The 27322-nt window shown below is 46.2% G+C and overlaps 1 protein-coding gene across 3 annotated transcripts in view; it reads right to left on the minus strand.

Moving 5' to 3' along the window:
• ninl (ninein-like) overlaps positions 1–27322 on the minus strand; it is a 105694-nt gene that overhangs the window by 41345 nt on the left and 37027 nt on the right. For all 3 annotated transcript variants that reach the window (XM_072265671.1, XM_072265672.1, XM_072265670.1), the window contains exons 6-12: positions 23593–23783; positions 22819–22959; positions 22079–22246; positions 14321–14457; positions 6774–6914; positions 3371–3545; positions 976–1086 (exon numbers count right to left, since the gene is read on the minus strand). In XM_072265671.1, coding sequence (XP_072121772.1) covers positions 976–1086; positions 3371–3545; positions 6774–6914; positions 14321–14457; positions 22079–22246; positions 22819–22959; positions 23593–23783 — 1064 coding nt within the window. The remainder of the gene's footprint in view (positions 1–975; positions 1087–3370; positions 3546–6773; positions 6915–14320; positions 14458–22078; positions 22247–22818; positions 22960–23592; positions 23784–27322) is intronic.

A 27322-nucleotide genomic window follows, 5' to 3' on the forward strand; every position in this document is an offset into this window, starting at 1 on the left:
GCCGTTGTGACGTGCCACCATCTTCCGCCAGCTCCACCATTGAGGCCCTGGTTGACCGTTCTTTGCCTGGGATCTCCTCACCACCACGGGTGACCCCGGCTAAACTCCAGACACAATTGCACTCGGGATCTCAGGAAGTAACAAGTCTCTCTACCGCGACAAAGAGACGATCCTCGGACAAGCCGTCAGATCACGGGGAAAGCAACGCAGCCACACCAGTCAGCAGAAAGAGTATGCAGCGAGACTCCTGGACACTGAAGAGAGGGAGAACAAGTCTCCAAGAGTTAAATGGCAGTGCAAATCAGAATGTCTTTAGGTGGTGTATCCCGGAAGCTGAGGTTCAAGGGAGTTGGTTTGAATTCATTTGCCCCAGGGGTGGGGATCAGGCCCGTCAACAATGTGAGGACTCTCAGGTTTGAATTTGCAGCCTGCAAACACAGTCCCGAATTCATGGACCTATCTAAAATCCAGGAGATTTTGAAGATACAATAAACTTGGCCAGTTAAAGAGGGAAAAAACACCTCCCTCCCCCATTCCGAATCTGCTACAGCCACCCACCAACACACGTGACAACCCCACAAAGCCAGCACAGTGGCACAGTTGATAAAACCTCTGCTCACTGGTCCAGTGACACGGTTTCAGTCCTGACCCCTGCAGTTTGCATGTTCTTCCTGTGCTTTGGAGTTTCTTCCAGGTGATTGAGTTCCCTCCCATATCCCCAGGACGATGGTGTCAGCAAGATCATTGGCTGCTGCAATTTGCCCCTACCCTGCTGGTTGGAGGTAGAACCTGGGGGGTGGGATGGGGTTTAGTTGATGGTAATGTATTTATTGTAGGACTGATATTAATGGATGTTTGACGATTAGCACGATGGGCTGAAGGGCCTTTCTATGCTGTACCTCTCAATGACCCTCAATAGCCCCCTCACCAACAGGAAGGGTCCCACCCAAATCTGAGCAAGGAGTAAGTACTTGCTTTGTCTCTCAACATGTAGTCAAGGTCCTTCTGCAACCTGCTGACTAACTTCTCAGACTCAGCCAACTTCTCCACCGTTTCCGTCAGTTCCTTCTGCAGCCGCTTGCTCTCCTGTTGAAGAGGAAAGCTTTCATTGCATAACGATGTACAAATTATTTGCCCACCAGGGCTCAATTTGTAACCCTCTCAACTCCAAGTCAATTGGTAATTGGTTTATTATTGTCCCATGTACTGCAATACAGTGAAAAACTGTTTTACGTTCAATCCATACAGATCAACTCATCCCATCAGCACATCGAGATGAAGCAATAACAGAATGCAGAATACATCAGTTATGGAGAAAATTCAGTGCAGGCAGACATTTAGGTGCAAGGCCATACAAAGGGAGATCTTGAGGTCAAGGGTACATCTTATCATATAGGAGGTCTGTTTAAAAATGATGTCATAGAGTACAACATCACAGAAACAGGCCCTTCAGCCCATTTAGTCCACGCCAACCTGACCTTCTGTCTAGTCCCATCGATCTACACCTGGACCATAGTTCTCCATACCCCTCCCTTCTAAGTACCTGTCCAAGCTTCTCTTAAACGTTATAATTGAACTTGCAACTACCATTTCCACTGGCCGCACTCACATCTCCCTCCGAGTGAAGGAGATCCCCCTTAACTACTTGACCTTTCACCCTAAACCTGTGACCTCCAGTTCTGGCATCACCCAACCTGAGGGCATTAGCAGAATAGAAGCTACCCTGGAACCTTGACCTAGGGGTTGAAGTTCCAGCCCTGAAATCTGAGCAATCTCTCCAGGCTGACCATTCACATGCCAAACCACAGGGGTGCTGTACCGTCAGAGGCCATTTTTTTTAAAGAGGTGACATTGAGGGCCATGCTCCCCCTAAGCTGCCATGATTCAAGGAAAAGTAAAAGAGCTGAAGTTGCCATCTCGGTCATAACTTACCCTTCAGTTTATAAGGAACATTTAGTTCGTAGTGGGTGTTAAATAAATACAAACATTCCAACCTTGTGCTTTGAATGAGAGTGAAACAAAAGTTATTCAGTTCAAAGTAAAATTATTCTCAAAGTTTATATATATATAAAACCAGAGATTCATTTTCTTTTGGGCTCATTCATTATGTGTAGTGTCATATGAAATGGGTGATTGTGGTCTTTTCACGACCTTGATTATTCTTGACCAAATTTTCTACAGAAGTGGTTTGCCATTGCCATTTTCTGGGCAGTGTCTTTACAAGACGGGTGACCCCAGCCATTATCCATGCTTTTTAGAGATTGTCTGCCTGGCGTCAGTGGTCGCATAGCCAGGACTTGTGAATCTGCACCGGCTGCTCATACGACCATCCACCACCTCCTCCCATAGCTTCATGTGACCCTGATTGGGGGGCTAAGCAGGTGCTACACCTTGCCCAAGGGTAACCTGCAGGTTAGCGGAGGGAAGGAGCACCTTACACCTCCTTTGGTAGAGATGCTTCTCCACCCCACCACCCATATGCTTGTGAGCATACTCAATAACAGAATCAATGAAAGACCATACCCAACAAGATGGACCAACATCCAATGCTTCCCTGGGTTTCCCCCGCATCCACTTACTATCACCCAGGTTGGCTATTATGTTCCTGGATCAATTTTAACCACTGCTCTACTCCTGAATATCAGCCATGTGTCCTTCTTTCCTGCTCCCTGTTTATCTCCATCCCCAATCCCCGTCAAAACAAGGGGCTCACTGATCTACTCCTGCTGCCCTTCACTCATGTTCTAACAAGAAAGGCACAATATACACTAAGTGGGCCACTTTATTACGTACACCTGCTCGTTAATGCAAATATCTAATCAGCCAATCATGTGACAGCAACTGAATGCATAAAAGCACGCCAACATGGTCAAAAGATTCAGATGTTGCTCAGACCAAACAATGAAATGGGGAAGAAAGTGATCTGACAGTGGAATAATTGCTGGTGCCAGATGGGGTGGTTTGAGTATCTCAGGAATTGCTGGTCTCCTGGGATTTTCACATACAACAGTCACTAAAGTTTACCGAGAATGGTGTGAGAAACAAAAAATCCATTTCAGTGAGCAGTAGTTCTGTGGGCAAAGACACCTTGTTAGTGAGAGAGGTCGGAGGAGAATGGTCAGACTGGTTCAAGCTGACAGGAAGGTGACAGTAACTCAAATAACCACACATTACAACAGTGGTGTGCAGAAGAGCATCTCTGAATGCACAACATGTCAAACCTTGACGTGGATGGGCTATAGGAGCAGCAGACAACGAACATACAATTAGTGGCCACTTTATTAGGTACAAATCCTGGTCTTTGCCAGCTAGAGGAGAAAAGAAACTGAATGAAATAAAAACTACCCCTTTCCTTCGGAGTGCGGCATACCTTCATTGCCAGGCTCAGCTTCTCCCGGGAAGAGATCTCATCCGATCGGAGGGAGTCCAGCTCCCGCTCCAATTCTGCTTTCTGCATGTTCATCTGCTGTACAATCAGCTCCTGAGCCTTGTCCATCTGAATCTTGGCTGCTGCCATCCTCTCCTTGTACCCTTGGTCCAAGTGCCTGAGGCGGGTGTTCGGAAGGGAGAGGCAAATTTGGGAAGGGCGGGAGAAAAAGCCGGGAAACTGCTTACTGCGATTGACAAGTATGTTGCAAGGCCTGGTTGAACATCTCAGAAACCCCAGCATTAAAGGCATGCTTGGTAGAGAAACTACTGGAACATTAAAGAGTTCAGGAGATGAAAATATATTTTAAAAAGTCACTTCCTCAGAGAGCAAAGCGAGTCCCTCTGGAGTTTAGCCGTCTGGTGATTCGCTCCTGGTAGGATCACTCATTGTCGTAAGGTCGGGGGGGAGAGCATCAACCAAGACCCGAATGGTGGAGCTGGTGGATGACGATGACACATCACAATGGCAGTGAAGATGGAGGAAGGATGCAGCAGTGAAGGGTCACCAGTTGTCTTCTGCTCCATCCACGGGACCCTGACCCCTGACCCCCATCTGTCAAGGACCAGGTGGTGGCCGCCCATATATCAGCACCCCCCACATTAAACAAAGTCACACACAGGCATTCTCCATTAGAGGAGCCCACCGCTTAACCTCCAGGAGATGGACAAATATTTGAAAGGTCGCAGAGTTAAAGGTTGTTGGGAACAGGCACAGAAGAGGAAATGAGGCCAGTGTAGATGAGGGAACATAGCAGGGAGGCAGATCTGAGGGACTCGTATGTTTCAATGAAAGATTACATACTCTGATGGCACACAGCAGCACACCACAATCATCATTAAAAATAAATATAAATAAAGAGATATTGGCCCATGGAATTAAAATGCCGCAGACAGGGAGAGGGACTGGCTGTGAAGGCCTGTGTGGAGGTGGAACAGGGCGAGTGCTGGTGAGTATGAAAGGAACAGAAGTTGTTGGCCGGGGTGGGGGACCGAGGGTCGGGACCTTCCGTGACTGACTGGGTCTGAAGTAATAAACTGGGACTATTGCACCAGTTGGGGAATTACGTCCTGCACGTGTGTAAGACGAAGATCTCTGCCCCCTTGGTTGAACAGGGGCCTGTCAGGACCCAGTTTTTGTGATGCTACTCGGTTCTGGTGGGCACACGGCTGAATATTTGGTGGGTGATGGAAGTGTGCTACCTGAGCAGCGGGCGACAGAAGGCTCTGCGGCTGCTGGGCGCTGACCTTCTACTCTGCCTCTACGCCGGAACGGGAGTGGGAAGTCAAACTGAAATGGGAGGCAACCAGGAGGTTGTGAATTTTACAGCAAACAGAGTGCAAGTGCTGAACAAAAAGATCCCCCAGTCTACGTTGGGTCTCACCGATGTGGAGGAGGCCACACTGGAAGCACCAGATAAAGTACACAACTCCAACAGATTTGCAGGTGAAGTGTTGCCTGGCCTGGAAAGATTGCTTCAGGCCCTGAATAGGGGTGAGAGAGGTGGTGTAGGGGCAGGTGCAGCACTTAACACACTTGCAAGGATAAGTGCCGGGAGGGAGATTTGTAGGGAGGGGCAAATGGACAAGGCTGTCATATAGTGTGTGATCCCGGCAGAAAGCAGAGAGTGGGGGTGAGGGGAAGATGTGTTTGGTGGTAGGATCCCGTTGAAGAAGGAGGAAGTTGTGGAGAATGGTGTGTTGAATGCAGAGGCTCACGGGGTGGTAGGTAGGACAAGAGGAACTCTCACTGGAAAAGGAGGAGATGCCGGTGAGGGCAGCACCAATGTTGGTGGAAGGGAAAACCGTATGCTTGGGAAAAGAAGACATCATGGATGTTCAGGAACAGAAAGCCTCATCCTGAGAACAGGTGTGATGGAGATGGAGGAACTAAGAGATGTAGATCGCATTTCTACCGCTCACAGGGTGTAGGCACGTTCTCAGGTCATCTTGTTACCTGGGGATGGACCCCTCACGTCACATCTCCACTCGGCTTCAGTGGACTCTGGCTTCAGTCCCCCACCAACGGCACCCCAGACCCTGCTCCCCTTGCTGGGCCCACTACTGGGACCCTCCCCTCTGCCCTCTCACACCCCTCTCTGCCCCCCACACTCAACCCTCATCTTGAACTCTACCCATCCCTGTCAGTACCTACTCCCCAACGCCCCCCGCCCCAACAGGCCTGCTACAGGGACCCCCAGCCCTTTCATTTTAAAAAAAAACTACAAATGGTTATTCACTCACAAAAGTGCATACAATAATCAAGAGTTCACAAAACTGTTAATGATTTCAAATTCAAATATGATTACCATCATCTACAAAACACTCACTTCCACCATTCTCAGAAATCTCCCATGGTGCCCACAGCTTTCTCTCTAGCGTCACCCGGGCACCCATGTAACCCCAGAAGACATGCATGGCAAAGCCCCTGATGGCCCACAACAGGACCCATGAATGGACGGCCTGGCCAGACCCAGGGGCAAGACGACCAGGACCACAGCACCTTCACCCTCTTCCCCCCCACCCTGTCCAAGTCACAGCTGAATCCCTGACTCCTCTGTCTCCAGCACAGCCCGTTGTTTTCTCTTCCTCAGATGCAGCCTGACCTGCTGAGTGTTTCTAGCTTTTCCAACTATTGTAAAAGGAATTGAATGTTAGAGGCACTGGGGAAAGACACCCAAACCCCTCCCCTCTGACGAACAAGCAGTACAGGTGGCTTCACAGGTCCCCAAAATGGCTAGCATTACCCATTCAGTGGTTAAAGTGTTTGTGACACCAAGGTCCACGGAACTAAACTCAAGGAGGAATCCACATCAGGGAAAAAAAAAAGAATCACAATCCTGATTTCCCCAAAGAGCCAACAGCATTCTTTATAGGAACCTGTCAATGAACAGATTCAGATTTATCACAGGCTGTGAACCTTCCATGGACTCGTGGAATTGCAGTCCAGATGTGGTACTCAAGTCCAGCCATCTGAAAGTGCTTTCCCACAGTTAGCTGTCTTCACCACCAACGAGGGCAGCCAAGTGCAAATCACCCTTCCCTTCAAGTCGCATGCTGTCCCACCCAGGGCAACCCTCGGCTTGCCTAAGCTGCTCTAGGGTAGTGATTCTAGAGTTTGCAATGGGGTGGCATGGACACAGGACAACTTCAGTACAAGGGCAGAGATGGTTTTGAAAAGATCCACTACCTCAACAATGGCAGGAAAGGTTAGACAACAAACACCGGTTTTATCAGTTAAACCCAGACACAAAAATAGGTTCTTTTTACTGCACACAGAATAAACGTCAGCAGTGCTCATAAGAAGAGGACATAATACTTAGAGCGATTCTACATCTCCCACTGACTTGAGTTTGGTCTCATTCAGCAACTCAATGGTGGCATATCGATCATCAACCTCTTTGGCCAGCTGCTCATTTCGCTTCTCCGCTCGATCCAAGTCCATTCTCAATTTGTCTCTTTCCTTGTACATCTGCTGGATCTGCCCCCTGCAAAATAAAATCAGATTCATCAGCCCCATCCTTCAATCAACACAACTCCAGATTTAATGATGTCACCCAGATTTGAATGTACGTGAGTGCTAAGTATTCCAATCATAATTTGCATGCTTGTTAGATGAGAAATTAATTTTCCATAATATAATGGTATAATGTCTGTAGCATTATATTGTTGGATATTTAACTAATAGTTTATATGCACTTTATGTCAACTTGTATATCTAGAGAATAGTTTTTATTATCTGTGAATATTATTGTGTTGTTATTTTGGGGAATCTGTCCTGGGCCCAGTACGCAATTATGAAGAAAGCACAGCAGTGCCTCTACCTCCTCGGGAGTTTGTGAAGATACGGCATGGCATCTATAACTTTGACTAATGTCTATAGATGTGTGGTGGAGAGTATAATTGACTGGCTGCATCACAGCCTGGTATGGAAACACCACTGCCCCTGAATAGGAATTCCGACAAAAAGTAGTGGTTACGGCCCAGTCCTTTATGGGTAAAGCCCTTCCCACCACTGAGCACACCTACATGAAACATGGTCACAGGAAAGCAGCATTAGGGGTGGAGGGAGAAGATGGCGGCGCGACACAGCGCACGCAGCTCTCCAGTGAAATGATATCATTTCTGTTAAATAGGGGCTGTACACAATTCTGATTTGATGGAGACAGATGTGAGAAGCAGACGGACATCTGGAGAAATTTCTGAAACGCCGGTTTGCTGCCGCTGTTACTGGGCGATCGAGAATCTTCCGGAGGGAAGGCCCCAAAATCCCCAGCTTTGTCTGCTGCTGGAGACCCAGGCTGAGGTCGAATTGTTCGGATAGAGATGGTGCTTGGTACTCAGTATTGGAGGGCTGATCGGAGGCTTGAAGTTTTCGGATGGCTCAGAGTCGGACTGTGGTCAGGCATGGCAGGGAGTGTTTTCTTCTTTCTCCCGTCTGCGTGAGATGTGGGACATTCGAGAGACTTTGAACTTTTTTACTGTGCCATGGCCTGTTCTTCATCAAGTTATGGTATTGTTGCACTGTTGTAACTATATGTTATAATTATGTGGTTTTTGTTAGTTTTTCAGTCTTGGTCTGTCCTGTGTTTTTGTGATATCACACCGGAGGAATATTGTATCGTTTCTTAATGCATGCATTACTAAATGACAATAAAAGAGGACTGCGTGTCCTCATAATCTAATCTATCATCAAGGACCCCCACCACCCAGGACATGCTCTCTTCTCACTGCTGCCATCAGGAAGGTGGGACAGGAGCCTCAGGACTCTCACCACCAGGTTCAGGAACAGTTACTACCCCTCAACCATCAGGCTCTTGAACCAAAGGGGATAACTTCACTTGCCCATCCTTAAAACGTTCCTACAACTAAAGGACTAATTTTCAAGGACTCTTCATCCCTTGTTCTCGATATTTATTGTTTGTTTATTTATTATTTCTTTCTTTTTGTATTTGCACAGTTTGTGTCTTTTGCACACTGGTTGAATGCCCAACTCAGTGCTGTCTTTCATTAATTCTATTATGGCTATTACTCTATTATGGATTCCTTGAGTATGCCCACAAGAAACTTTAAACTTTGAATATTTTATGTGCTGTGTCTGATATATGTACTGAATGTTGCACCTTGGTATCAGGGGAATGTTGTTTTGTTTAGCTGTAAACATGTCTACCTTTGAATGACAATCAACTTCAACTTTAATCAAGTATCACCTGAGCATGTTTATGGAGACAATTTAAAACTTTAATACATCAATATTTATTGGATATAGACCACCCACATTTTAATATTTTGTAAATACTGCAGATTCAGAGCAGCACACAGAAAAATGCTGGAAGAACTCAGCAGGTCAGGCAGCATCTCTGGAAAAAGAGTACACTGTCAACCTTTCAGGCCGAGATCCTCCATCAGGACTGGAAAGGAAGGGGGAAGAAACCACTCACATTTTAATATTTATTGTTTGTTCTGAAGTAGTCCATGTACCCAAGTCAGGAAAATGCCCTGTTAAGCCACAGTTTGATCATTTGGAAATCCCGATGGCCCCACTCTTGGCTTAGGGCCCTCCCTCTTCCCCCATTTCCCCAACACTCCCTTTGAACTCACTGGGCTCCTGTTTCTTGTGCCTCTTTAAACACAGCAGGGGTCCTGTTTTCCCTGTCCCTGTTAAACTCCCCTGCTACATTGGAAAATTCGTTACCCCACTGCATAACATATCAGAGAATTAAGGTGCAGTGCAGCATCTAAAAGAGCAAAATCTGATGGTGGTGACAGGCCCCGATGGTGCACCTGGAAGGGCATTGAATACCTGTGCCAACCAATTGGCAAATGTATTCGAGGACATCTTCAACCTCTCTCTGCTGTAGTAGGAGATTCCCACCTGCTTCAAGTTGATGACAATCATATGAGTGCCCAGGAAGAGCAGGATGAGTTGTGTCAATGATTATCACCCAGTGACACTCACATCCACTGTCACGGCTAGAACCAACTCCTGCCCAAGCATGGATCTGGACCTGCAGTGGATGAAATTTCACTGGCTGTCTGCTGCTGTTAAATTGAGTACAGCTCAGCATTCAACACACGCAGTCCCTCAGTTCTAATCAACAAGCTCCAAAACTTGAGCCTCTGCACTTCCCTCTGCAACTGGATCTTCAGGAGACTATACATCACCAAAGACTCTCACACATTTCTACAGATGTACCTTGGAGAGCCCCCAGTTGTGAATCCTTTGATGTCCTTGATACTGCTCAAGATATTTTCACTATACAGGTTGACTAAGTCTGGATTCACAATTGGAGGCCATAATATAAATAACATCAGATATGCTGATGACATTGTACTAATAGCTGACTCAGAAACAAAACTTCAAGAACTACTCACTATAGTGGCAGCAGAAAGAAATCGCAGAGGCCTCTCAATCAACACCAAGAAGACATAAAGCATGGTCACCTCCAGAAAGACAAACATCCCACAATGATCGGAAATACAAACATCAAACAAGTCAACAAATTCAGATATCTTGGCAGCCTAATAACATGTAATGGCAGGTGCGACAGAGATATCAAATACAGAACAGCAATGGCGAAAGAAGCTTTCCAAAAAATGAAGTCCATATTAACAGACAGAAAGATGAGCACGTACACTAAAAACAGAATACTGCAGTGCTACATTTATTCTATCCTGACTTATGGAAGTGAATGCTGGACCATTTCCCCAGCAATGGAAAAGAGACTAGAAGCAGCTGAATTATGGTTCTACAGGAGAATGTTAAAAATACCATGGACCACACATACATCAAATGAAGTTCTCAGAAGAGCCCAAGCAGCTCGATCACTCATACCAACAATAAGAGAGAGACAACTCAGATTCCTAGGACACATCATGCGGAAAGATGAACTAGAAAAACTCACTCTCTGGAAAGATTGAGGGGAGCAAACTTAAGAGGAAGACCTCGGCTTATGTACATGAAAAGCCTAGCCAGGTGGCTACACATCGAGGAAATGGAAGTCATCCAAAGAACGAGGGATAGATCTATATGGAAAACCACGGTCACCAACGTCCGCATTGGATATGGTACCTAGACAGACAGACCGACCACGGAGACCAGTCTAACTGGCTGGCACGAAGGGGCCACTGTGCAGAAAGGAGAGTGGCAGAGGGTTGTAAACTCAGCCAGCTCCATCATGGGCACCAGCCTCCCCAGCATCCAGGACATCTTCAATAGGCGATGCCTCAGAAAGGTGGCGTCCATCATCAATGACCCCCATCACCCAGGACATGCCCTCTTCTCATTGCTACCATCAGAGAACCTGAAGGCACACACTCAATGTTTTAGGAACAGCTTCTTCCTCTCCACCATCAGATTTCTGAACGGACAACGAACCCAGGAACACTACCTCACTAATTTGATCCTTTTTACAGTACTTATTTACAAAAATATACACACATATATACATATACAAAAGGTAGTGGATTCGGCCCAGTACATCACGGGTAAAGCCCTCCAACCATTGAGCACATCTACATGAAACACTGTCATAAGAAAGCAGCATCCATCATCAGAGATCCTCACCACCCACCCAGGCTAAGCTCTCTTCTCGCTGCTGCCATCAGGTAGAAGGCACAGGTGCCTCAGGACTCACACCAACAGGTACTACCCCTCAACCATCAGGCTCTTGAACCAAAGAGGATAACTACACTCATTCTGTATCTGGTGTTCCCACAACCAATGATCTCACTATAAGGTCCCTTTATCTTGTTATTTCATGACTCGTTATTTATTGCTATTTATTTATATTTGCATTTGCACAGTTTGTTGTCTTCTATGCTATTGCTCTTTCATTGACCCTGTTTAGTTACTGTTCTATAGACCTGCTGAGTATGCCCACAGGAAAAAGAATCTCAGGGTCGTATGTGGTGACATTAATAAATTTTACTTTGAACCTTGATATACAAGTACATTAATTTCTTATTGTAATTTATAGTACTTCTCACTGTAGTATTGCACCGTACTGCAGCTACAAAACGACAAATTTCACAACATATGTCAGTGATGATAAACCTGATTCTGATTCAAAAGCAATGGAGCACGCAGCCAGGTTTGTAGCTCTGAGGAAAAATACCTCTAACAGCCAACAGATGGAGCAGGAAACATCGAGCCTACAACCCACAGCCTTGCAAGTACCATGCAAGCCGAGACCTACAAACTTGCTAGGTGTCTTTAACAGCTGCAGTCTCCCAAGTGGCACAAACCAACACAGGAGGTTCGGTAAGAGGCAGAAATACTGCACGCAAATGAGTTCGACATTTTCAGTTCATGAAGTGTTGCAGGCTCTTTCGCAAGCTCATTTAATGCAGCTAATTAAGCACTTATTTGGTAACAACTGAAATGTCGCTTTGAACAAGTGTGGACCAAGGGCTCTTAAACAGCATTTTGGATAACAGACAGTTACTCAAGGGACATTAAAACAAGTTCTTCTGTCCCAACACTGTGCTGATCAAGCACATACCATTTTATTCTCCCCGCATGCCCATCAACTTCTCCCCACACCCTCTCGCTCTGACAAACTAGGGCCAATTAACTTACCCACCCACACGTCTTTGGAATTTGGAAAGAAACTTGCGCAGCTGGGAGAACCCCACACGATCACAGGGAGAATCTACTTTCTCAGAAATTTGCATAGATTCATCATGTAATCTAAAACTTTGCGTGGTGGAGAATATTCATTATGCCCTGGTATGGAAACACCAATGCCAAGGAATTCAACAATATGTTGGACACAGCCCAGTCACAGCTACAAGGAGCACTGCCACAAGAAAGCAGCACCCATCAGTAAGGATCCCCACTATTTAGGCCGTGCTCTCCTCTCGCTCCTTCCAACGGGAAGGAGGTACAAGAGCCTTAGGTCCCACACCACCAGGTTCAGGAACAGTTATTACATTACAACCATCAGGCTCCTGAATCAGCATGGATAACCTCACTCAACTCAACACTGAACTGATTCCACAACCCATGGACTCACTTTTAAGGGCTCTAAGCTCAAAATTAATTATGAGAACATGAGTAGTACAGTCTTTGAAAGTGAAGTAACTATAAGGTAATCAAAACTAGACACAATTCAGCAAGTGTGGTTTCACCACTGTGCTACCTAGTTTAGATCGACTTCCCTACTTTTACCCTCTACCCCTTTCCAATAAGAGTGACCTTCCTCATTGGATGAGAGGGGATCTGATTGAAACATATAAGATCATTAAGGGATTGGGCACGCTAGAGGCAGGAAACATGTTCCCGATGCTGGGGGAGGCCAGAACCAGAGGCCACAGTTTAAGAATAAGGGGTAGACCATTTAGAACGGAGTTGAGGAAAAACTTTTTCACACAGAGGGTTGTGGTTCTGTGGAATGCTCTGCCTCAGAAGGCAGTGGAGGCCAATTCTCTGGATTCTTTCAAAAAAGAGTTAGAGCTGTTAAAGATAGCGGAGTGAAGGGATATGGGGAGAAGGCAGGAAAAGGGTACTGATTGTGGATGATCAGCCATGATCACAGTGAATGGTGGTGCTGGCTTGAAGGGCTAAATGGCCTACTCCTGCTCCTATTGTCTATTGAGTCAGAATAACACAGCATGAAAACTGGCCCTTCGGCTCAGCACATCCATGCTGACTAATGTGCCCATCTATGCTAGTCAATCTGCTCACATTTGGCCCATATATCCCAAAACCTTTCCTGACCCTGTCACTATCCAAAAGTTTTAAAAAATATTCTTATTGGACCTACTTTCTCGGGCAGCTCATTCCACAAGGTGGTGAAGAAGCTGCCTCCTCAGGTTCCTTTTAAAATCTTTCCCTTCTCACCTCAAACTTTTGCCCTGTTCCCTTTCCCTGAGAAAAAATGATTAACTGCGGCTGGATGCTGTTTACTACGTACAAGGACACTCACATCCCTCTGTACTGCGTCCAGCTGTCTCTGTTACCCGTTCCTACTCTTCTTAACAAAGTGAGTAGCTTCATATTTCCCCCAAAATCATGTTCCACCTGACTGTTTAGTCCACGTGCTTCACCGTTCTATAGATGTTTGCAAATCTTTAGCCTTCTCTTCACAACTTGCTTTCCCACATACCCTTCATTGTTACCAAACGTGTCCACAAGGCACTCAGTCCCCGAGGCTGTCATCACAACTCCAAGCTCAGTGTAATATCTCCTGTACCTAATAAAGTGGCCACTGAGAGTATGTCTGTGATGTTCTGCTGCTGGAGCTCATCCACTTCAAGGTTCAACACGTTGTGTGTTCAGAGATGCTGTTGTACACACACCGCTGTTGTAACACATGGTTATTTTAGTTACTGTTGCCTTCCTGTCGGCTTTAACAAGTCTCACCCTTCTCCTCTGACCTCTCTCATTACCGAGGTATTTTCACCCACAGAACTGCCGCTCGCTGAGTGGTTTTTTTTGTTTTTTGCACCATTCTCTGTAAGTCCCAGGAGGTTAGCAGTTTCTGAGACACCGAAACCGCCCCGCGTGGTTCCACGGTCACACTTCTTCCCCATTCTGATGTTTGGTCTGAACAACAACCAAACCTCTTGGCCATGTCTGTATGCTTTTACGCATTGAGGTGCTGCCACGTGATTGGCTGATTAGATATTTGCATTGAGGAGCAGGTGTACCGAATAAAGTTGCCACTGAGTGCAGATTGTTAACAATAAACTGCATTAATCCCAGCATCAACCCATGAGTTACTCCTTGCCAACCTAGAAGCCTGATCCATTTCTCCCTCCTGTTCTCTGGTCACCAGTACTCCACCGGTGACTGCGTCTGTCCACGAGCTCCTCCCTTGAGCAGCAGCCTCACACACACACACACTTTAGCGACAAAAATAATCACCGGCCGCAAGCTGAAGTTGCTTACTGAAGGTGGTCGATTTCGTTCCTGTAGCAGGTTAGCGCTGCCAAGTGTGTCCCATTCCTGTTGGACATTAACTCATTCTCCAGCGCATTAGTCAGTTCTGCAAGATTCACTTTCTCCTCCACAGAGAAATCCAAGGTCTGACAAAAAGAAAGAATGATGTTAGAATCAGGTTTATTATCACTGGCATGTGTCGTGAAATTTGCTGACTTAGCAGCAGCAGTTCAATGCAATATATAATCTAGAGGAAGGAAAAAATAAATAAATCAATTACAGTATACATATATTGAATAGATTAAAAATTGTGCAAAAACAGTAACAATATCTTAAAAAAGTGAGGTCGTGTCCAAGGGTTTAATGTCCATTTAGGAATCAGATGGCAGAGGGGAAGAAGCTGTTCCTGAATCGCTAAGTGTGTGCCTTCAGGCTTCTGTATCTCCTACCTGATGGTAACAGTGAGAAAAGGGCATGCCCTGGGTGCTGGAGGTCCTTAGTAATGGACGCTGCCTTTCTGAGACACCGCTCCCTAAAGATGTCCTGGGTACTTTGTAGGCTAGTACCCAAGATGGAGATGACTAGATTTACAACCTTCTGCAGCTTCTTTCTGTCCTGTGCAGTAGTCCCTCATACCAGACAGTGATGTAGCCTGTCAGAATGCTCTCCATGGTACAACTATAGACGTTTTTGAGTGATTTTGTTGACATATCAAATCTCTTCAAACTCCTAATAGAGTATGGACGCTGTCTTGCCTTCTTTATAATTACATTGATATGTTGGGACCAGGTTAGATCCTCAGAGATCTTGACACCCAGGAACTTGAAGCTGCTCACTCTCTCCACTTCTGATCCCTCTATGAGGATTGATGTGTGTTCCTTCATTTACCCTTCCTGAAGTCCACAATCAGCTCTTTCATCTGACTGACGTTGAGTGCCAGGTTGTTGCTGCAGCACCACTCCACTAGTTGGCATATCTCACTCCTGTACGCCCTCTCATCACCACCTGAGATTCTACCAACAATGGTTGTATCATCAGCAAATTTATAGATGGTATTTGATCTGTGCCTAGCCACACAGTCATGTGCATAGAGAGAGTAGAGCAGTGGGCTAAGCACACACCCCTGAGGTGCGCCAGTGTTGATCGTCAGTGAGGAGGATATGTTATCACCAATCTGCACAGACTGTGGTCTTCCGGTTAGGAAGTTGAGGATCCAGTTACAGAGGGAGGTACAGAGGCCCAGGTTCTGCAACTTCTCAATCAGGATTGTGGGAGTGATGGTATTAAATGCTGAGCTATAGTCGATGAACAGCATCCTGACTTAAGTGTTTATGTTGTCCAGGTGGTCTAAAGCCGTGTGGAGAGTCATTGAGATTGTGTCTACCACTGACCTATTGTGGCGATGGGCAAATTGCAATGCGCCCAGGTTCTTGCTGATGCAGGAGTTCAGTCCAGTCATGACCAACCTCTCAAAGCATTTCATCACTGTCGATGTGAGTGCTACCGGGCGATAGTCATTAAGGCAGCTCACATTATTCTTCTTAGGCACTGGTATAATTTTTGAGGTATGTGGGAACTTCCACCCATAGCAGTGAGAGGTTGAAAACAATAATAAAACTGTTGTGATACGTTGAAGGTCTTCTTCAGAGTGTGCTGCGATGGTGGCGTCGTCCAGGTGGTGCTGACCTGGTTCTTGGCCTTGAACTGGTTGAGGCTGAAGATTCTGTTGTCCATTCTACACACGATTGGGATTCCCGGTGGCAGATCTCGGCCGATGAGGTGAAGGGTGGCAGCAATAAAGATAGCAAATATTGTGCGTGCAGTGATGCAGCCCTGCTTGACTCCCGTCTTGATAGTGAAGCTGTTGCTGAGTACTGTGGCTGATATGCCATCATGCAGTAGTATTCAGTATCTGTGAGTACTTGTCAGGGCAGCCATGCCTTGATCGTGTACGTCGGAAAGCTTGGCGACCTACTGCACCAAATGCCTTTGTCAGATCTATGAAAGCCAAGTATAGGAGTTGTCTTTGTTCACAGCATCTGTCCTGTAATTGGTGTGGTGAGCTTCATGTCTGCAGTACCTACTAGAAGGGCAGGAACTACATCGTAATTGGGTCTGTTTGCATGATCGATACCGGAGGCAGGAAGGGAGGGCTGGTGACTGGGGAAAATCAGGATCGAGGGAGATGGAGGTTGAGTTGGGAGGAAAGGGAGCAGTTGCTAAGGGGACACGGAGAGGGAGGGAGACAGCAAGGGATGAAAACAGGAAACTTTCTGCATCAGATTAGAGAATCATGTTTTTGTGAGCCTCTGGGAGTTTACACCCTTGGAACAGATGATGTGGAGGGATGATTTAGCAATGGCATTGTTCTGACATTCAAACGTATTCACACTTGGAGCAGAGAAGGTGATGAGGGTGAGAGTTTATAGAGGTATTCAAACGTATAGAAGATTTCAGTAAAGAACTTAACTGGTGTTTCAGTCACACAAGGAATGTAACCAGGATGAAAAGAGGCACATTATTTAGTCTGTGAATTGTTATTTGGAGTGAACTGTCTGAAAAGGTGTTGGGCGTCATTTTTATCAGGGAAGTTGATATGTAGGAATGTTTTGGATAGCAAGGGGCAAAGAAGAGGGTTAGCAAATTCATAAGAGTGTCATATTGCAGCAGTATGTGAACTGAGGGTCAAATAATCTCTTTCTGTGAAATCAATGATCCACTAAATTTGTCCAACAGCATCCAACTATTGCCTGTCTGAGCAAACAGCGTGCTTTCTGTGCTAAAGAATTATATCACAGTTGGAGGCATTTAACAGAAAGGAAGTAGATCATTTGGCCCATCCAGTCTATCCCATCAAGGACTTATTATCTCTCTCAACCCCATTCTTCTGTCTTCCCCTATAACCCGTGACACCCTATCCAATCAAGAAGCTATCAACCTCAGCTTTAAATACACCCAATGACTTGGCCTCCACAGGCATCTGCGGCAATGAATTCCACAGATTCACCTGCCTCTGGATAATGAAATTCCTCATCTCTGTTCTAAAGGGGTGACCTTCTGTTCTGAGGCTGTGCCCTCTGGTCCTAGACTCCACCACTATAGGAAACATCCTCTCCACATTCACTCTATCTAGGCCTTTCAATATTCAATATTCATTTTTCTAAACACCAGCGAGGACAGGCCCAGAGCCATCAAAAACTCCTCATACGTTATTAAATTCATCCTTTCACCACCCCCCGCCCAGCCCACTCCTCTCATAAAATCTCTGCCCACCAGCAGCTGGTAAACCCCTCTCTGACCCCCACACAATATGCTGAAGACTCTGCTACTCTTTGAGAGGAGGAGAAAAGGTGACTCGATAGAGGTTTGACAAGATGAGGCACAGATAGTGTGCACAGCCAGAGTCATTTTCCCCAGGGCAGAAATGGCTCATACAAGGGGGCATAACTTTAAAGTAATTGGAGGAAAGTGTAGCGGGGATGTCAGCGGTAACGTTTTTTAAAAACAGAATGCGATGCCGGGGTGGTTATAAAAGCAGATGCATTAAGGACATTTAAAGCTCTCCTTGGATAGGCACAAGGATGAAAGAAAAATGTGGGAGCTATGTGGGAGGGAAGCATTAGATTGATCTTGGAGTAAGTTCAAGGGTGAGCACAACACTGTGGGCCGAATGGCCTGTACTGTTCAATGTTCTACGGACACCATGGTAGCATAGCGGTCAGGGCGATGCTATTACACCTCGGGGCATTCCAGAGTTCCGAGTTCAATTGTAGGGAGTCCCTATACGTCTTACTCGTGGAATGTGTGGGTTTCCTCTGGGTCCTCAGATTTCCTCCCACAGTCCCGTGATTTGGTTAGGGTTATATCAGATTTGTCAGGAGTCGCTGGCATGGCAGGGCTCGAAGGGCCAGACTGTATCACTAAATAAATAGGTACAATCCTGCAGAAAGCTCTTTTCAAACTGTTCAATTCTGGGCACTACAGCTCAGGAAGTTACATCGGACTGGAAAAGTATCAGAATTTCAAAGGCTTAATCATTGAATTGGCTGTCTACGTCCCAAGGAATGTCTCATAGAAGCATCTACATTTATTGTACAGTTTAGTGTAGCTTATATGGAAAAAGCCATTTCTTCTGGAAAGTGAGCACACAGCTGGAGAACACCGAAATAAGAGCCAGACCCTTCTAGGTTAGTGTCAGAAAGCATTTCTTCAGAGAGCACATCGTTGAATTCCAGAATAATCTTCCTAGATAGATTGCAGAGGCTTCATCAACTCAGTTTGAAATGGAAATGAAACACGGCCAGATTTTGTCAACAAGCTGTACAGATTTCAGGGCTGAATGGCCTGGTCGCAGTCCTCTCTTGTGAAGAATAGCAACACACACACAAAATGCTGGAGGAACTCAACAGGTCAGGCAGCATCTATGGAGAGGGATAAAATTTGGATGTTTCGGGCCTTTCATCAGATTTGCTCCTTTCCATAGATGCAGCTGAGTTCCTCCGGCACTTTGTGTGTATGTACGTGCTGCTCTGGATTTTCAGCATCTGCAGAATCTCTTCACCTTCTCCACAAGAAGCATTCTAACTAGCTTTCGGAGTGTCCATTTGTAAGCCAGTTTTCTCATTGAGATGCTATAAATTTAAGAAATCCATAAACATTTGCAATTCACTGCCATCATAAATTAAACATTGCACAATACCAGTAACTAGCAGTTACAGTACAACACCCAAAGCTTCAACAAGCTCTCACCCAAAAGCAACAGCAGTGACAGAAACACTTGGTTTCTACACCCTCTCATCACAGCCTCCTTTATGCTAGGTTCGGCATCCTCATCCGCTAAAATGTTTCTGCTGCAAAAAAGTGAACAATGATAAACGTGCCTTGAGTTGGCTCTTTTGTGACCACTGGTCAGGCTCTCAAAACACAGTCAAAACAAGATTGTTGCAAAAATAACATTAAATAGAACCAGAGATATTCATGAACCCAACACCAGGCTCCCCAAACTGACATCCTGTTCTGAGCTCTCCACATGAAAAGGTTACTAGGCACAGGAAAAAGGCATTGTGGATGTGTTCATAAGCTTCCCAAGAAATGGAACATGCCCATTGACTGCTGGGAACCTCTAGCCCATGATGGTTCAAAGCATGTATTCTAAGGGACTGGCTATATAAGTATTTGGATAGACAGGAACCGATTAAGGATAGTCAGCATGGCTTTGTGCGTGGTAGGTCATGTCTAGCTAATCTTAGAGAGTTCTTCAAGGAAGTTGACAAGAAAGTGGATGAGGGCAAGGCAGTAGATGTTGTCTACATGGACCTTAGCAAGGCATTTGACAAGGGTCAGCCGCTCAGCATTCAAGATGAGGGAGTAAATTGGATTAGACATGAACTTTCCGGGAGAAGTCAGGGAGTGAATGTAGATGGTCACCTCTCTGACTGGAGGCCTGTGATTAGTGGAGCGCAACAGGGATCGGTGTTGGGTCTGCTATTGTTTGTCATCTATATCAACAAAATGGATGATAATGTGGTTAACTGCAACAACAAATTTGCGGATCACACCAAGATTGGGGGTGTAGTGGACAGTGAGCAAGATCCATCATACCTTGCAGATGGATCTGCATCACCTGGAAAAATGGGCTGAAAAATGACAGACAGAATTTAATGCAGACAGTGCGAGGTTTTGGACTTTGGTAGGACCAACTACAGCAGGTCTTACACAGTGAGTGGTACGGCACTGAGAAGTGGAATAGAACAAAGGGATCTGGGAATACAAGTCCATAATTCACTGAAAGTGGCACCACAGGTAGATAGGGTCATAAAGAAAGCTTTTGGCATGTTGGTCTTCATAAATCAATTTATTGTACAGAAGATGGGATGTTATGTTGAAGTTGTGTAAGACTTTGTTGAGGCCTAATTTGGATTTTTGTGTGCAGTTTTGGTCACCTACCTACGGGAAAGATGTAAATAAAGTTGAAAGGGTACAGAGAAAATTTACAAGGATGCTGCTGGGTCTGGGTCTGAAGTTCTATACAAGGAAAAGTTGAACAGGTTAGGACTTTATTCCTTAGAATATAGAAGACTGAGAGGAGATTTGATAGCGGTATACAAAATTATGAAGGGTATCGATAGGGTAAATGCAAGCAGGCTTTTTCCACTGAGGTTGGGACTACAACTGGAGGTCATGAGATAAGGGCAAAAGGTGAAAGGTTTAAGGGGAACATGAGGGGAAGCTTCTTCACTCAGAGGGTCATGAGAGTGTGGAATGAGCTGCCAGCACAAGGATGCACGTGAGCTTGATTTCAACGTTTAAGCAAAGTTTGGACAGGTACATGGAGGTCTATGGTCCCAGTGCAGGTGGATGGGAGTAGGCAGTCTAAATGGTTTTGGCATGGACTAGATGGGCTGAAGGGCCTGTTTCTGTGGGGTACTTCTCTATAACTCCAGAGAAGGATGCTATTAGAAAACAGAAACTCTGTCTAAACCATGGATGGGGTGTACCACCTCACAAAATACCTGGATTCAGATTTATTTACCACATGTAAATGCATCATTTTTGATAACAACCAACACATCCCAAGGATGCGCTGAGACAGCCCACAAGTGTCAACACACATTCCAACATCAACATAGCAAGTCCACCTTGTTCCACAGAACAACACAAGCAACAGTGACAACAACAGCTCAACAAGCCCCCTTCCCATCCCACCCACCCAGACAGGCTGCCTCTAGTACATGTCCCCCCGGTTCTCAGACTCACAGACATCAGGCCTCCAACTTCAGACTACACCCCAGGACCCCAGTCACAGGTCTGATCTTTGGGCCACGACTTCCAACTCTCACGTACCTCTGACCCCACCCTGGTGACCCGGGTCCTTGTGATTCCTTCGGACCCTCGTGACTCTTGAGGCCTCTACCTCTGGTATTCAACCTTCAGCTCTGCCCTCCGGACTTCACCAGGTTTGACCTTTGGGCCTCTACTTTCAAACTTGTATGAACCTCGACTTCCTGACTCGAATCCTGGTGACCCATTTGGGGGGGGGGGGGGGAGATAAACAGGCCCTCCCTCGTGAATCCCACCCGTACCTGGAACTCGCCACCAGTACTGACTTCCAGCCCAGGACCCGGAGAACTGCTGGTCTCTTCTGTGCCTGCAAGACAACTTCTGGGATCCTGCCGAAGGGTTTCGACCCAAAGTGTCGACTGTACTCTTTTCCATAGATGCTGCCTGGCCTGCTGAGTTCCTCCGGCATTTTGTGCGTGTTGCTCGGATTTCCAGCATCTGCAGATTTCCTCTCATTCTGGGATCACCGATGTTCGAACAGGGAGCACTTCGATTCGGACTCAAATTCCTGCCCAGGCTCTTCCACTACTAGCCCTGAACCCTCATCCCTCAGCCCTGAACCTAAACCATAAACTGACCCCCTAACTCCCCACTCAGTTCCAAATCCATCCCTACAAACCTAAAAGAAAACAGCAAAGGCTGAGACATTGACAGGGACCGCAGCTCAGCACGAACTTGACCGGAACACTGGAGTTTTACACCAGAGTACCGGAATGCATACCCATTCCGTCAGGCACCTTGCGCTGTGACGGTGGAAGGGTCTGTAGTTTCCACACTGGTCTCATCAGACACTTCAGAACCCACAGTGCCGGAAGGAGCAGAAGCGAAAGGCACTCCTGGTGCCGAGGGACGGCCCAAGGAGAAGCAGAAAGACTGTAAAATGGCATCGAGCTAGCACGGCGAAAGGCAATACGAGTGAAGCCTCACCTGTAATATCTCGTGACTGTTTTTAATCCCATTTTCCTGCCACATGTTAACGATTTGTTCAGGTGATGCATAGCCAGTGCCATCGTCAAGCGCAGAAAACAACTGCGAACACGTCATAGTTGATATTAAAGATGAAGTCGCAGTTCTGTGCCTGTTCCCATCAGGACCCTGGGAGGAAAAGGGTTAATTTCATGATGCGCATTAATAAACTGTCACCGGGGATGATTCTCGAGCAATTGTATTTCTCACTCTCCTCGATTACGTTTGTCACCTGATACGAACTCCTTTGATTATAAAAGCCCCTAAAATCAAGATTTCAGGCTTTCCACAAGATCTCAGTGACATTAATACAGAATTAAACATTCAAAGCTGGAGGAACTCAGCAGTTCAAGCAGCATCCATGGAAGGGGATGGACTTAAAAGTGCAAGAGCTGTACATGCACTCAGTGGCCACTTTATTCGGTACACCTGCTCTTTAATGTAAATATCTAATCAGCCAATCATGTGGCAGCAGCTCAATGCACAAAAGCATGCCGACATGGCCAAGAGTTTCCATTGTAGTTCAGACCGAACAGAATAGGGACAAAATGTGATCTAAGTGACTTTGGCCATGCAATGAATGTTGGTGCCAGATGGGGTGGTTTGAGTATCTCAGAAACTCGCAATTTACTGGGATTTTCACCCACTGAGAATAGAGATACCTTCTAAAGTGGCCACTCAGTGTGCAAGGATAAGCCTACCTGGTTGTGGGCTCCATGGTATCTCTTTCTGCGGGGTGTCGAAACTGTGGGTCCATGCCGAAACAGGCCGTGCAGAAATTCACTGCGACTCACTTTGTTGCCGCCGTCTTTGTCCAGCTTTCTGAAAAGACTGTCAATGTCCTGTGGAATGAGTTCACAAGCATCTGATAATTACAGGCACAGTCTGTAGCTATTATCACCAAATCAGAGTCTACACCATTAGACTGGGCAGCTTTGATCAAATTAGCAGCCCCCATGACTTGCCACATCCCAAACTGGCTCTTTCAAAGCAGAAACTGTGCCGGCCAATATGTGCACAGCAAGCTCTCACAAAACAGCAGTGCGACCGACTGTTTTGTGCTCGGGATAATTAACGGCCTGAACAGCAGAGCACAGGCCTTTCCTTTCTGCCCCATGTGCTGACAAGCTTGCCACCTCCTCTTCCACCATGGCTTTGAGTAGTTGATATCATTTGCATTCTGCACGTCCCAAGAGGGTGCTCTCATTGAAGTACACAAACGCAGAATGCCAGCACAAGAGTGATGGCTGGAGATGAACAATTTCCCCAGAGGCCAGCCACTGGCACTAACTCATTGCCCAACTGATCAGTCATCATCACAGACCCTGGAGACGAATTTACTGCTCACCCACTCAACGCAACGAATTTGGAAAGCCAGTTTGTAACTGAAACATCCTGGCGAGCCTGATGTTTGAGAAACTTCAGTGCCATATTAACAACTTCACAGTAAGAGGGGCTAAGGTCGACACACATACTTGGTCTTTGAGGTCCTTCAGACCAATGTTCTTGCAGACTGTCACCAATTCCTCCCGGTGAAGGTAGCCGTTCTTGCCCAAACCCAGGTCCTCCCACACAGCTTGCACGTGGTCCTCTGTGGTCTCAGGGCAATGAGTGGACGACCTTCGGGGACTGTCAAAGCCATTGGGATTGCATCGGCTCAGCTGACCTGCACGAGAATTTTAAACGTAAATAGCCCTCGCCAATGTTGGCAATTCTCACAGATAACAAGATGGAGGTATAAACTCAAACAACAGGAATTCTGCAGATGCTGGAAAGTCAAGCAACACACATCAAAGTTGCTGGTGAACGCAGCAGGCCAGGCAGCATCTCTAGGGAGAGGTGCAGTCGACGTTTCAGGCCGAGACCCTTCGTCAGGACTAACTGAAAGAAGAGTGAGTAAGGTATTTGAAAGTTGGAGGGGGAGGGGGAGATCCAAAATGATAGGAGAAGACAGGAGGGGGAGGGATGGAGCCAAGAGCTGGACAGGTGATAGGCAAAAGGGATACGAGAGGATCATGGGACAGGAGGTCCGGGAGGAAAGACAAGGAGGTGGGGGGAACCCAAAGGATGGGCAAGGGGTATAGTCAGAAGGACAGAGGGAGAAAAAGGAGAGTGAGAGAAAGAATGTGTGTATAAAAATAAGTAACAGATGGGGTACGAGGGGGAGGTGGGGCATTAGCGGAAGTTAGAGAAGTCGATGTTCATGCCATCAGGTTGGAGGGTACCCAGACGGAATATAAGGTGTTGTTCCTCCAACCTGAGTGTGGCTTCATCCTTACAGTAGAGGAGGCCGTGGATAGACATGTCAGAATGGGAATGGGATGTGGAATTAAAATGTGTGGCCACTGGGAGATCCTGCTTTCTCTGGCGGACAGAGCGTAGATGTTCAGCAAAGATGTTCATGTAAGCGGAACAAGTGCTACACATGCCCTTACACCTCCCCACTGATCTTTCTCCTGGCACTTATCCGTGTAAGCCGAACAAGTGCTACACGTGCCCTTACACTTCCTCCCTTACCACCATTCAGGGCCCCAAACAGTCCTTCCAGGTGAGGCAACACTTCACCTGTGAGTCGACTGGGGTGATATACTGCGTCCGGTGCTCCCGATGTGGCCTTTTATATATTGGCGAGACCCGACGCAGACTGGGAGACCGCTTTGCTGAACATCTACGCTCTGTCCGCCAGAGAAAGCAGGATCTCCCAGTGGCCACACATTTTAATTCCACATCCCATTCCCATTCTGACATGTCTATCCACGGCCTCCTCTACTGTAAAGATGAAGCCACACTCAGGTTGGAGGAACAACACCTTATATTCCGTCTGGGTACCCTCCAACCTGATGGCATGAACATCAACTTCTCTAACTTCCGCTAATGCCCCACCTCCCCCTCGTACCCCATCTGTTACTTATTTTTATACACACATTCTTTCTCTCACTCTCCTTTTTCTCCCTCTGTCCCTCTGAATATACCCCTTGCCCATCCTCTGGGTCCCCCTCCCACCTCCTTGTCTTTCTTCCCGGACCTCCTGTCCCATGATCCTCTCGTATCCCTTTTGCCAATCACCTGTCCAGCTCTTGGCTCCATCCCTCCCGCTCCTGTCTTCTCCTATCATTTTGGATCTCCCCCTCCCCCTCCAACTTTCAAATCCCTTACTCACTCTTCCTTCAGTTAGTCCTGACGAAGGGTCTCGGCCTGAAACGTCGACTGCACCTCTTCCTAGAGATGCTGCCTGGCCTGCTGCATTCACCAGCAACTTCTATGTGTGTTGCTTGGAGGTATAAACTAATACTTTGCGATGGTAGTCAAACAACACATGGGGGTCATTCCGTGGCCCTGGAAGAACCACCATCCAAGTTATCCCAATTTTGCTCTTTAAGTAGAGTCCACCAAATGACAACAACACACAGGAACTCAGCAGGCTTGGATTTCCAGCATCTGCAGATCTTCTCTTGTTTGTGATCCACCAAATCATCCCTTTTCCATCGTTTTACCCTTCAACCAGTGTGATCCAGCATGGATAACTTCACTCACTTCAACACCAATCTGATTCCACAACCTATGGACTCACTTTCAAGAAGACTGCAACTCATGTTCTCGGTATTATTTATTTACTATTTATTTATAATTATTATTGTATTTTCAGTTTGACTTCTTTTGCACATTGGTTGTTAATTTTTGTTTGAGTGTTCTTTTTCATTGATTCTATTGTATTTTTTTGTTCTACTGTGAATGCCTGCAAGAAAATTAATCTCAGGGTAGTATATGATGACATATATGTACTTTGATCATAAATTTACTTTGAACTCCAAACTATTAATTTGTTCAGATTCAACTCTCTTTTGGAGGTTTCTACTGAATCTTCTTCCTGCACCTTTTCAAACAGCACATCCTGGATTAGGGCTCGCTTTCTTCCCTCTTAAAACTGTGTCCTCTAGTGAAGGTCCCTGCCAGTGAAAAGCCCTCCTCAAACACACATCACAGAAGTTTCTTCAATCCTGATTGTCCCATTGCAGGCTTTGCAGAGGGGTACTGAAGAGGTTTACTAGGATGCTGCCTGGATTAGAGAGCACTTGCTAGATGGAGACGTTGGGCAAACGAGGGTTGCTTTTCCTAGAGCAGCAATGGCTGAGGGACGAGCTGACAGACGTTTAAATCATTATGAATGGCATAAATAGAGAAAGCAGCCAGTACTTTCCTCCCCACTGTTAAAGTGTCCCTTACTAGAGGTTATGCGTTTAAGGAGAGGGGGTAAGTTTCAAAGGAGATGTGCGGGTAAATGTTTACTTTAAAAACAAAGCAAGTAGTGGATCATAAATTCAAGAAAGTCGGTAGATGCTGAAAATCCAAAGCAACACACACAAAATGCAGGAGGAACTCAGCAGGTCAGCCAGCATCTATGGAAAAGAGCAAACAGTCAAAGTTTCAGGCTGAGACCCTTCTTCAGGACTGTAGTGGATGTCTGGGAAGCACTGCCTGGGATGGTAGTGCAGGTAAATACAAAAGAGGAATTTAAGACTCTTGGATACACTTAGATATCTTTAAATTCCTCGGTGTTATCAGTTCAGAGGATCTGTCCTGGGCCCAGCACACAAGCACGATCACCTCAAAAGCACAGCAGCGCCTCTACTTCCTTAGGAGTTTCCACAGATTCGGCATGACATCTAAAACTTTGACAAACTTCTATAGATGGGTCATGGAGAGAGTACATTGACTGGCTGTAGCACAGCCTGGTATGAAAACACAAATGCCAAATTTCACAACATATCCCAGTGATATTAAGTCTGATTCTGATGCCCTTGAACAGAAACTCCTACAAAGAATAGTGGATATGACCCAGTCCATCACAGGTAAAGCCCTCCCCACCAATGAACACACCTACATGAAACATTGTCACAGGAAAGTAGCATCTGTCATCAGGTACCCCCAACACACAGGCCATGCTCTCTTCTTACTGCTGCCATCTGGAGGAAGGTACAGGAGCCTCAGGACTGACACCAGGAACAGTCATTACCCCTCAACCATCAGGCTCTTGAACCAAAGGGATAACTTCACTCGCCCCCTCGCTGAAATGTTCCCACAACCAACAGACCAATTTTCAAGGACTCTTCATCTCATTCTCAATATTTATTGCTCACATATTTTTGTACTTGCAGTTTGTCTTCATCTGCATGCTGGTTGAATGTCCAAGTTGATGCAGTCATT

The sequence above is a fragment of the Mobula birostris genome, chromosome 8 (genome assembly GCF_030028105.1).
Source record: "Mobula birostris isolate sMobBir1 chromosome 8, sMobBir1.hap1, whole genome shotgun sequence".
Lineage (NCBI taxonomy): Eukaryota > Metazoa > Chordata > Chondrichthyes > Myliobatiformes > Myliobatidae > Mobula > Mobula birostris.